At 32.6% G+C, this 13623-nt stretch overlaps 1 protein-coding gene across 1 annotated transcript in view; it reads right to left on the reverse strand.

Annotated features, from left to right (window-relative positions):
- Positions 1-4707: 4707 nt before the first annotated feature.
- SLCO4C1 (solute carrier organic anion transporter family member 4C1) overlaps positions 4708-13623 on the reverse strand; it is a 48696-nt gene continuing 39780 nt past the window's right edge. Inside the window, exons 10-13 of the mRNA XM_033111278.1 lie at positions 12101-12291; positions 10696-10760; positions 9060-9197; positions 4708-7218 (exon numbers count right to left, since the gene is read on the reverse strand). Coding sequence (XP_032967169.1) covers positions 7058-7218; positions 9060-9197; positions 10696-10760; positions 12101-12291 — 555 coding nt within the window. The 3' untranslated portion in view covers positions 4708-7057. The remainder of the gene's footprint in view (positions 7219-9059; positions 9198-10695; positions 10761-12100; positions 12292-13623) is intronic.

Below are 13623 nucleotides of genomic sequence, written 5' to 3' on the forward strand. Positions count from 1 at the left end.
AAAAAATGCAAAAGCAATTTTTACCAAAGAGCCAGAAATACTCCTCCATCAAAAAAAGGAAAAAGTTCAGAAAGCAAAGTACCTTTACCTTGGTAGTAAAAACAACACTGCCACCTTCTGGTAAAAACATAAATTGCAAACCTGGAAAGACTGAAAGGATTTAAATTTAACTTTTCTTAACTGTGATCAGCACATTTTTTATATCTAGTGCCTCAAATTTGCTTACTAACTATAACTTCATAAAATATAGTTTTAGGTTTGAAAAATATATTGGATAATCCCCATAACTAAAAGTTGTTTTTGTTTTGTTTTTCCAAATCTATTAGTTATCTCAGCATGTTCCAGTGAAAAAAAGAAAAAACCCAAGCTTTGTAACCACAGATACCTGAAGTTCTAGCTTTGACAGTAGCTCTTTGGCCTTTGAAAATTTAATTTCCCTGGGCTTTAGTTGTCTTTCGTGTGAAATAAGTGTCAGTATTGCAGTGAGTATAAAATGTGTAATACATCTAGCACATTTCCTCATACCCAATAGAGAAGCAATAACTGATATTTCCAATAAGCAACAACAGCCTCATTTTCACTAGAATTACCTGATTTTTGCTATATATTTTTAAAGTGTTTTCATGAACACTTGAATATTTGAGTGTTACTCAACAGGTTTTTTTGCTTATAATTTTCAGATCTTCAAATTGCCTGTCAAAGATATATATGGCAATTACCATTACACTATTTACTCATACATATAAAAGAAAAGCCAATAATAGATTGAATTAACCTAACCAAGGTAAAAGCAGGACATATATAAAGACATGGAAAAGAGAGAGGAGACAAAAAAAATTAAACGTATTTGATACAGTGATTTATTTTTTCCTTTCCTTGGGCAAGCTTGTTTTGCTGACAACTAGCAAAGAGACCAACCAATCAGTGTTCTGTCATTGGGAAGCCAAATAGGTCAGTTTTTTCCATATTCTTTGAAAGATCTCAAGAATATAGCTTAGGAGCCTGTACCAGGATGTCTTTGTTTTATGTCTGTCAGTGTGTTAAGCATCTCCACTTAGTTTATCAAATTGGCTCCATTTTCCTTATCAGAATTTCTCACATTACCATCGCCATGTGATACTCTGCATGCAACCCTATCCTTGGATCTCTCCATGAAATATCCTGCAGGGAGAGTTAGGCCCACATTATTATGAAGTGGCTCACTAATGCGGGAAAAGAAGGAATTTATTGAGTGGTGTTCTCTACTTTTTTTATTTCTGAAAGGAAGAGCCTACGGAAACATTTAAAAACAGGTAAATTTCTCTCCATTGCTTTCCAACTTTATAGCACCATTTAGTCCCCAACTTACCTTACTCCATCCCAGACAGCACATGCTTTCATATTTTTCAGAAGCCCCAAAAGTATCCCAGTCCTTAAAATTACCCAATTATTCCTTTTCCATCCTTTGCTTTCAAACCAAATTTTATTGTTTCAGAGATCAAATAAGAAAACATAATTAAATCACTGACAGAATATGATTCATGACCTTCACCCCTCTTCAATGTGTTAGTTTATATTTCACAGTTTTTAACCCTGATTTCAGTTTAGAATCACCTAGGAAATTTTTAACAAGTTAATTTCATTGGTCTTGAATCGGGCTTGAACATCGCTAATTTTTAAAGCTCCACAGGTGACTTCAATTTCCCTCATTGTTTCCACCCACTCAACCCAAACTGGTTAGTGATTTTCAAAAAGGAATAGATTTTTTCATGTGTGAGAGAGGAAGGAATGTATTAAAATCATATTTATTTCCTCTGGCTAAGTAAAAGGAGGATACAAAGATAGTAAAGTAACTTGGAAAAGTGGAACTCATAAAAACAGCGTGTAAAGGGCCTTATCCTTATCCCATGGCTACCCTCAAATACATTCCGTAGCATCCCCCTTGACAACATTCTTGGATAGATGCCACAGCTACGAGGCCATTTTTAAGTAGCATTAGAAAGGTCCTAGTTCTCTCATGCTCCCAAATTAGAACTAACTTGTGGATAAGTGTCCTACACTAAGGAGAGAGAAGAAACTCACCAGTCCTTTTCATCTTCCGTATCCTCCTGACTGGGAGTGGGGAAGTGCAAAAATAAGAGAAGAAAGGCAAAAACCTTACACCACCGCCCTACATAATTTTCTTTTGGGTACTATTGGCTGACCTCCATGCCCTCCATCGTGGCAGGCCTCCAAAAGCTGGCTTAATTAATTGTAGGTCCAAACTGACTTCGGAACTGATCAATTCCCAGGCAGGTTGATGTCCCCTTGAGCTGATTTCTTACAGGCCTACCTACTTTAGTTCCTGCCTCTACAGATGCTCCTCCACTACGATGGAGTTACGTCCCCATAAGCCCAGGGTGAGTGTAAAATCCCGTTAAGTTGAAAATGCGTTTAATACACCTAACCTACCAAACATCGTGGCTTAGGCCAGTCTACCTTAAACATGCTCAGTATATTGATATTAGTCAACGGTTGGGCAAAAACATCTAACACAAAGCCTATTTCATTAAAAAAAAAAAAAAAAACTGATGGCTATCTCATGTAATTTACTGAATACTGTACTGAAAGTGAAAAAGAATAGTTGCATGGCTACTCACCATTAACGTACACAGCTGAAAGCACCTTGGGCCTGAAGAAAGTTTGAAGCATTAAACTAAAACGAACAAAAAAAACCAAAAAAACAAACAAACAAAAACCGCTGGCAACAGAGCACACTGTGGAGTACGAGTTTTCACCCTCCTGATGGCCTGGCTGACTGGGAGCTGCCGCTTACTTCTGCTGCCCAGTCTCGCGAGAGGATCGTACTGCATACCGCTAGCCTGGGAAAAGATCCGAATTCAAAGTATGGATTCTACTGAATGTTTATTGTCTGCACACCATCATGTAGTCGAAAAATTATGTCAAACCATCGTAAGTCAGGGACCATCGGTAGTAGGACCTCACTACAGGCAGCTATTTTGGGCAGAGTCCCATCAAGATGGCTCAAGCACGTCACCTTTCCTGACAACTCACGGCTTGGGAAATTCTCATCTTCAGATGTTGTAAGTGCAACTTCTCCTCTTAGGCTTCCTGTTTGTGTATTGTGGTCCCTAGGCTTAAGTCAGGAACCCAGTTCTGTGTTCCTTTCCTCCCTCAACATATTGGGATACATACACTCCTTCTGATGGGACTGACCTCAGCAAACATCCAACTAGAGAGGATACCAGTCTCCTTTCTTAAGACATCTTCATTATTACCATGATTCTCTTAGCGCCTCCTCATTCAACTTGGAAGCAACCAGCAATGTTTTTTTGTTTTTGTTTTTAACATTGTTTTTAATATCATTTCTTCTTTACAAACCAACTCCATTTGGGTATAATTTACTTATAGTAAAATGCACCGTTTAATAGGTACAGTTCAACAATTCAAAAAAAAAGATACTAACATTGCCATTGCCTTTTTGCAGATGTAGTATTAGCTATTTCTCCAATGTTAATTTCCTGGGTTAGATAATTGCTCTATGGATATGTAAAATGTTAACATTAGGGGAGTCTGAGTAAAGCTTGTAGGGGAATTGTGTATACTATTATAATATTTTTACAACTTTTTATAAGTCTAAAATAATTACAAAATGAAGTTTAAAAAGAAAATCAGACAAACCAAATCTAGAAAGAAAAAATTAGGATGGCAACTCTTAAGGATGATTTTTGTAAGCCAAATTAGTTTTAGCTAGAACACTAAAATGTTTCGATCCAATGCACTGATTCAGTTTTTAAAAATATGTCTTTTATTTATTTTTGATGACTCACATAATGTGTAAGTTAATGCTTACTGTTTTGGGTATAAAAAAGACTGAAGGACCCTAAATGTGTTGTAGTGAGGGGGAAAGACATTACATCTCAAATTAAAGTCCAATCTGATCTCTTTAAAAATTATTATACTATTCTGATAACCCAAGATGAATTAAATATAACCTTTCCAAAACACATTACTTTTGCAGTGTCAGATTCTTAACCACCAACCATCTGCAACATGTAGCCTACTCATATAAATCTTATACCATGCTTCCCCGAAAATAAGACCTAGCCAGACAATCAGCTCTAATGCGCCTTTTGGAGCAAAAAATAAGACCCAGTCTTATTGTTACTAATTAGACCGCGTATAACATAACATAACATACCAGGTCTTATATTAATGTTTGCTCCAAAAGATGCATTAAAGCTGATGGTCCGGCTAGATCTTATTTTTGGGGAAACACGGTACATACTGTATATCCATTTGTCATACATGGAAACTATTTTTTGAAGAATTTTAGTATATATCATAATGTATGTGGTTTATCTTGAAATAAATACATCTGATAAGATACCAGAAATCACCAGATTAACTAAATTACTTTCACCAAGTTCAAAAGTACACTGATTTTCCCTCTCCCAACCATCATATGTGCATGTATTCATAAACGGATAAATCATATTTCAAAATCTGTAGCATTTAATAAGGTTAAACACTTAAAACAATCTAGTACAAACAATCTAATTTAAAGACATGTATATACATTTTGCAAAATGGTTTACAATAAAGGAAGTCTTGAAAAAATAGTTAAAATTTTATTTATATTTTCCTCCAATTTACATAGCTAAATCAGTTGTATACAGTTCTTTCCATGTATAAGGGTTTTTTACATTTGAATTTCCCTAACGTAAGAAATACAAATGTTAAAATAAAAGTTTTAAGACATATATGCAATTATGTACAAAAACCAGCATTGGTCAAATTTACATTAAAAAAAGTCATTACAAATTGTGAAAAATACATATTATGAAAAATTTTGTTCTGAAAGTAACATACCAACCCATATAATCTACGTGAATCCAGAAGTATATAAACAATGTTTATAAATTACAGTAGTGTCTACACTGACCTATCATGAAAGGAGGTATTCCTTGTAACTATATATATTATAAATAAAAGAGACTGACTTCCCTCAAGTACCAAAATTATTTTCACTTTAACCATTATTATAGTTTAAAATATATCATAAAATTGAGTACACAGAATACAATGAAACCCTTGATAACTAAAATTCATTAAAAGTGTCAACTCTTTAGTGACTTGTTCATCAAACTATTTCTATGTATGGGGTGATTTTTTTTCTTCTCATTAGTGGTTTTAGACGAATACATTTTAATCGTTATTCTGTTTCCTCTCTCGCTGTTGTTTACATCTCTATCAATGAGTTCCTCAGGATTTGCCATTATTTTACACGTAGAAAATTTTTCTATTCAATTCCTTGCTTCCACATATAGGACACAGGGAGCCTAAACTCTCCTTTAGCTTTGGCACCGATAGGAAGCAGCATTTAAAATGTGTCTGGCTGGATGGGAGCGAGATACTGAATCAAGGTATCATGTGTGTATTCCCCTGCCTGCCTTGCACTATTTCTTTGGTTGCTATGAATTTCCTGCTTCCCACATACCTGGGTTTTTGACTACCCAGTTGGGTGCAACTACTAGTGTTTATGTTCCTGGGTTAATTAGGTCTGTTTCTCTGATTCCTGACCCACTGCTTTTCGAATTCTATAATACTCAAGGGTGTTTGTTTGCCTAATTCTAATTAATGCCTTCTTGCAATTAAATTTATAAATGCTACTAGTTTCTTGAATCATCATTGGCTACAGACTATCATGAAACATAGTCTTTTAAACTCTGTGAATTACTAGTGCTTCTTGATCCTGGTTTCCTACCAGGCCTTTACAACTCGTTTGTTATTCTGATCACAGTGCTTATAAAAAAAACTCATCTAGGAGAACGCTAATAATAAATCTGATTAAATGAGTTACCTTGTTTTATGAAAATTTCAAATGGGTATGAACATCAACACTTTTCTCAATCAGTACAATGCTTGACCTGGTAGAAATTACTTTTGTTGATGTTCACTGTTCCATTTCCTTCATATTATGAGTCCACAAAGTTGGCCAGAGTCTAACCCGAAGAAATGGAGTGTTGCAATGTGATCATATAGGTGAAATACTTTATCTTTCAAATAAACGGATCAGTTAAAGAGTCGAATTTGTTTTAAACTAACAACAATAATACATGCCTACTAATACAAACAAAGCACTATTGTAGGTATTAGAAAGCAATGACCTAGGTAGTCAGTTTTCAAAATGATAAGAATTAAAGTATTGAGTATCTAAACACTGATCAATAGTTCATTTAGAAATCTTTTCAAAGAAAACCGATAAAATATACCTAAGCCACTGGAACAAAGAAAAAGAAATATTTTTGTGTCTAATGGCACTTTTCTTACTGAAGCTGGTACTTTCCTCTGACAGACATGTAATTGAATAACACTATCACAGAGTCATAAGAGGTAAGTGTTAAAAATCAGCAATATCGACAAATTATCTCCTGGAATTCTTGAGTTAAAGTGAAAATAGGTGTATACAATACTGATTTTTTTTAATTCACTATATACTGGGACAGAAAAAAGATAATTAACCTATATTCTAATAGTTCAGTTACTTTCTATGATAAAAAGGACAAATTAGTACATGTAAATTTAAAAACAAATAATATAATTTAGCTGGTTTTAAATTCATGGGCTTTCAATAATAGTTTTTGAAAATCATCACATAAATTTGATTAGTTTAATTTTTACACCATAAATTTTCTAAATAAGCCCAAACTACTGCAATGATAATTAAAATAAAACAAGTTATAAAAGGGATAGAAATATCACTTTGTTTTGAAAATGTGAAGTTTTAATTTAGCTTTTTTTCTAGTTTAGTTTACTAGTTGGGGTATCATATCTAGACAATGGGAAATGTGTGTATATGTTTTGAGGCTACTGGTGGGCTTTGAAGGCACAGGTCTGTTTCTTACATTTAAACAAAAACAAGCAAGAGTTCATACATATACAGAAAACACAATTAATTATAAAATAGCAATTTTTAAAATGATTGTCCATATTTGATAATGCTACAATGACAATATGCATTCTTACAAATGGAGGCCAATTTTCGCACTGTAAAATATTCTCTTTTTTTTCTATTTCACCCTTCATTTCCTGCTTTGTTGAGGTCACATTCTACTGAAATAGTAGTCACAACAGCATTCGGGTTTTGAGATGGCACATCTGTGTCTAATGGTGGTGGTATATAGAAAAAGATTGCAAGCCCAATGAAGAAAATGGTGATAATTTTACATGTAACACCTAAATATAAAAAGAAAAAAGTTAATCATGCATTTGGGCCTTTAATTATTAAAACAATTAATTACCATTGAGAAATTCTTCACAAATAGAAACTCACTAAAGAGAAGGAGTTCTCTCATTATAGTTCCATGTTTTAAATTTTTAACACTTGAGGGAGAAAAATTATATTCTTCAATAAAAAAGTATTCATTTCAATGAACTAGCCTTTATTTTCATTCTAAACAATAAAAATGTACAATAATTATTCAATACTTGGTTATAATTGTACATTCTTGTAAAATAAGTGTATATAGAATTAAATAAATTCGTGTTCCATTTCTATATTTATTAACACAATATCTAAATTTATTAACACAATATCATATCTGGAAAAAAAAATTGCAACCAAAAGTCAATGACAAAGGAAAACAGCTTACAACATCCTTGAACCTGAAATAAAGTAGAATTTTCATGTTCATGATGGAAAATAATTCTAAAAATAAAAAAGCTTTGGAATTCTTAGGAGAAAGCCTCGATGAGAATATATCACATTCAATATGCAACCAAATTTACCTTTAATTATCAACTAAAATTATGAAACATTAATATTTACTTCACCAGCTTCTGTTTTCAAAAAACTCTGATTTTGAGCTCAGCTATACAAAGAGAAGCTAGTTCTGGCCACAGTACAAGCATTTAAGTTCCAGGCAGATAAGCTAAATGGCCTTACAATGTAGTTTTTGCAGTAGCTTATTCGTTTGTGTTAATCTGTTTGTATTAATATTGCAGTCAAAATTTGTATTTAAAAACGTGAATGCTCATTGAGCTAGGCACTTCCATATGTATAGGAAAATTAATTATGTATAGGTTTTGTGAAAAAAATTCTCACATCCATTACAAAGTACGAAAAGGAACAATTTATTATCTACATCTTTTAGTCAAGGAATACAAACATAAATAATTAAATAAAATTTTAAACATAAAAACACACTGAATAAAAAGTGTTTTTTAAACAAAATGGTGACAAGATTTATTTTGTCTATTCTAGTCAATATTTATTCTCCCATTTTTTTTGATTTATGTATTTATTTCTTCAACAGATATTTTATTTCTCTGTCATTATAAATTCAGACAGCATACTCTAGGTTTAAACACATGTAAGAGCACTAAGCTATCTAATACATGTGCCAAAATAATTGTGATCACAAGTGCAATGAAAATCGCATATTATATATTTACATATTTTGTCTATCTAGGATTTCTCCATTTTTAAATATTCTAATTTCTTAAGTTGTTTTTAAAATTTTATCTTCCTCTTACAAACTAGATGATGCATTGTTCTACATCCTTAATCTTAATTTTCATTTATTGCTTAACCAAGACTATACAAGACAGACTGCCAAAGATATAAAGGGTTAAACATCATGGCTAACCTTCTAAACTAAAAAAAGATTTCTTATAACGTGCCTTAGAACCAAAGGATACTTCCCTACCCCAGCTCTAGGTGCTTTCCAAAGCCCAGGTACCTAGATGACAGTCATTACTGAATTTTTCAGGGTTCTCTTTTAGTTTTTGGTAGACTTCACAAAAGAAAAGTTTGACAGAAGTTGTTAAAAGAAAATTATATGATATGTGATGTTATGAAAGCTAAAATGTATTCTCTTCTATTTTAGACTGAGCCTTGCAGACTCCAGGTAAAGCCTTTCATAACATGTTATGACAACTGACCTCTGCTTCAGGACTAAAGGATAGCCCAACAGCGTGGAGTGAACATTCCAAAACCTAAGTAAGTAACAATAAGATTTTTTTTCCCTCTTGACATCATCAATTTACTCTAAAATTATCAAGAAGTCTCTACTTACTTATGGCCACTAGCATATAGGCCATCTTGATGTTATCATAAATCCAGCAAGCTCCTTTAATTCCACATTCATTAATATCCCAGAGAACACATGTGCTGTCTATTGTGACACCAAAAATAATTGGTCCAGGTATTGAGCCTAGAAAAATTATATGTAAAATACACATGTGTAAAGATTACAACTTATAGATCTTTATATTCATGGTTATAAAAATATTTTTATAGAAATAAGAATAGGTATTAATCTGTCCATTTGCAAATCAATCAGTTCATGTACAAATAGGAATATAAAGAAACACAGGTAAAACATTCTATAATAATTATACATAATTATAAATTCCTAATCACTCAAAAAATTATTATAATAAAAATCTCTGGCATATATTAGGTTAACATTTAGTTAAGTAAATATTGTAATTCACTGCTTTTCTAATTTAATGTATGTGTCTTTAAAATTAGCTATTATACTTTAAAAAAAATAAATTAATGATGCACAAAATAAGTCTGCTGAACTACAGTATATGTGTTATGTGTATGCATGTGTGCATGTATATATAAACTAATGTGGGCATGTGTATACATATACATTACACACACTGACATGTAAGTGAATGCAGGAGAATATACATGTGTACACACACACAAACATTACTAACATGCCTAGGAGTGCTGCCATCTCAGACACATCCACCCCCCTCCACCTCCCACATGAGGTCAGAAGGCACTCAACTTTCATATAGTTAAGAAGCTTCCACTTATTACAAATCAAATACATGATTTGTAGTGGTATTTCTAAGACAAAGATTTGAGCCTCTTCTTTCATGACCTGAGTCATGATAGAGTCAAAAGAGCACTGGACTGAGAGTAAGGAGACCATTTTCCTACTCTCATGTTCACCATTAGTTGTGTAATTATGGGCAACTCATGAATCTCTCAGGCCTTAATTTACTCTTGTGAAAAATGGGAAAGTTGGTTGAGGTGATCTCTAATGCTCCTGCTTTTGGTTTTGCTTTTTAAAATGTTCTTAAATTATGTGCATAATATTGTGTGTATAAGTATACACACATATAAGTATGTGTGTAACATAATGTTTCTGTCTTTCTTCTTTTCCTTCCTACATCTGGAATTATAAAATTTTCTGGTATAAATTCTCTCTTCCACCAATTCTTGACTATTTTTCATTGCTAATGTCACATAATTGTGTCCCAAATGGAAATAAATGCAGGGAGAAAAGGAACTACGGTAGTTATAAATAAGATATTATCATAATTTACATTGGTAATAGGTTTTATATGAATAGAAAAAAATTCTCTTTTACTATATTCTATTAGAAATGCATTGATGATCATATATTTCAAATAAATATGATATACTCTTTAAGGTTATATTTGGAACAGAAATGGAAACAATAGCTAACCAATCAGGTACGTAAAAAGTAAAGTCATTCTTTTCTTATGTGAAATATAAGTAATACTACATTTTGAATACTGGAAAGCAACTTTCTTAAATGATAATTATGTAGTTTTCCACTGCATTTTAATTAATTACTTTCTTGGAACATATCATAAATGAATATATCAGTAACACTAATGAACAAAAATTATCACGTTACCAATGACATAAGAAAAATGGCATACCTAATAATCGAAGCATCATAAACTGTATTCCCAATGCTAAAGACCGTTGCTTTTGATTAACACACCTGGGGATATTAAATATACATGAGACCCAAAATGGTTGTATAGTATATTGGCTCTTTAAGCAAATTCATTTTTATACTAGGTTAGTATTTCTATATTAAAGTAAATGCTATGCACATGAAAGAAACAAATTAGTTATAACAGCTTATATACAGTTCAATCATTATGGAATCATGAAAAAAGAACAATGTTATCTGAACTAATATACTATAAACAACACCACAGAGTAAAATACATTTTAATAAATATACTGAATATGTATATGAATTTTAACAAATGTAAAGGAGAAAGGACGTTTATTAACAAGACTTATTTTTTGACTATCACTCACATAAGTCACATGTCACATGACTGAAGTTTCAAGCAAATAATTTTTTACTCTAATTTTTACTGACTTTGAGACAGAAGTCATACCTATGGGATAAGAGTACAAATTTGAGAAAATGTAAAACAGTTGCTGAGGCTGAATCTGATTCACCAATAATTCTTTAAGTAACTAATGTCAAAAATGAATGAGATACGATGTTGGCACACCAGAGAGTGAGATGAGAGATGAATGAGATCAACTAGTCTTTAAAAATAAATATGCAGTTAAAAGGTGAAGTAGATAATTTTTCAAAATTTTTAAAAAACATATTCTTTATTCTCTAAATAACTCCAATTTCCATGTAGTGTAATGTGAACAGACGAACGTTTGTACACAGAATCTCTAAAACTTCCATTTGTCAAAAAAGTATGTGAAAACATAGTGAGTGAGTATCAGGGAACAAAAATTGAAATCGATGAAAGCTAGAGTTTCTTAGGAAAGATACAGAAAGGCTGATGAGCTTATGGAAGGTCAGATAGGAAATATTTTCACAAAGCTGTGTAGGAAGAGGAAGAGTCACTAAAAGCACAAAACACTGAGAAGAGTCAGGTGACAGCCAGCTTATCTATTAGCACAGGAAGGCTCAATATTATAGCACCTACTGTATAAGGTACAATACATGTCACTCTGATTTGGACATACATAGAGTGCACTGTATTTCCATCATACTCAAATACAAATAAACGTATCTCCGGGTTACAACTGAAGCCTCATGAACAAAGCAGAGAAACTAACATCAAGTATATAACAGGTGGTCAAATGTTAGGACACTTTCACATACATGATCTCATTTAAACCTCATATATATGGGGTTCAATGAGGTAGCTTTCCTAATGCCACAGAATGATTAATGTAAGGGCCAAATTGGTATTGGAACCAATGGTCAATATAAACCCCCAATGAACCCCTGCGTCCATTTTCTTTTCACTCAACATGTTGCCTTAGGGATGGCAAATTTCAAAACATAATACATACCTTAGGATGGACACAGTTATAGGAGTACCAGCCATAAAGGTAAAAACAATTGCAACAAGGAAAATGGCAAGGAATATGGGCAAATTTGTACATCGAGTTTCACATTTTCCAGCTTTAGCTTCAAAACCAAAACTTGCTGCAGTAGATACTATTTCTGTTTTCATTTCAATACAGGAACAGTTGTAATATATCTAGAATATTAGACAAAAATACTGAAAGTGCTTATCTTGAAAGCATGCTTTATCATTGTAAATTAGGTGATCTCTAGATATAGCAATTCTTACACCATACACAACAAATAATGCCAAGAAAGAGTAATTAACCTGCAGAAACTAAGCAAGGGAAAACAATGGGCCATATTTATGAAGTAGAATCATCCGTATTTAATTTTTGTGTCAATTACTTCAACTTGAAACCTATTATTGATGCATGACTTAAAAACAAATTGACAAGAATATAACAATTAGATGATTGCACATAATTCTAGACTGCTTTGAAAAGACCGTAATTGTTCAAATAGTTTTCCTGCTAACTTTCTCTCTTTCGATTATAGGATGTAAAGAAAATGCATAGTGAAAATCTCTATTTACACTAGTTTAAAAGAACAAACACTATAATTTTAACAAGTAAAATTAATATGTCACAGAGTTTGAGAAGAAAATGCTGCTTTCAACTAAACATTTTTACTATAATTTTCTGAACTGTTTGAATTCCTTTACAAAACCAAACTGTATCCCTCTTAAGATGACATATTTATGACAATCAAAAACTAGAAGACATATTACCCAAAAGCTATTTTATATCATAAATAACATATTAACTATTTAAATATATATACATCATATACTGAAGTCTGACAATTAAGTTCGCAAACTTGTTGCAATGATGTTGCTAACCTTTTTTGATATTGGAGGGATTATTCATTATGAATTTGTACCAACTGACAAACAGTTGACCAAGTTTACTATTTGGAAGTGGAAAAGGCTGTGTGAAAAAGTTAAACAAACTGAACTTTTCGCCAACAATTCATGGCTCTTGCATCATGACAATGCACCAGATTACATGGCACTGTCTATGAGGGAGATTTTAGCCAGTAAACAAATAACTGCATTGGAACACCCTCCCTACTCACCTGATCTGGCCCCCAATGACTTCTTTCTTTACCCAAAGACAAAGGAAATATTGAAAGGAAGGCATTTTGATGACATTCAGGACACCAAGGGTAATATGATGACAGCTCTGATGGCCATTCCAGAAAAAGAGTTCCAAAATTGCTTTGAAGGGTGGACAGGGCGCTGGGGTCAGTGCATAGCTTCCCAAGGGGAGTACTTCGAAGGTGACCACAGTGATATTCAGCAATGAGGTATGTAGCACTTTTTCTAGGATGAGTTTGCAAACTTCATTGTCATACCTCATATGTACATATCAATTAATATAATGATATGTTGGAAGGTAACATGTTAAAAAACAATCACAAGTATTACTTTTGTATGAAAAAGTAGATATTTAAAAAGTTAGACATA

Source organism: Rhinolophus ferrumequinum, chromosome 7, assembly GCF_004115265.2.
Source record: "Rhinolophus ferrumequinum isolate MPI-CBG mRhiFer1 chromosome 7, mRhiFer1_v1.p, whole genome shotgun sequence".
NCBI classification, from domain to species: Eukaryota; Metazoa; Chordata; class Mammalia; order Chiroptera; family Rhinolophidae; genus Rhinolophus; species Rhinolophus ferrumequinum.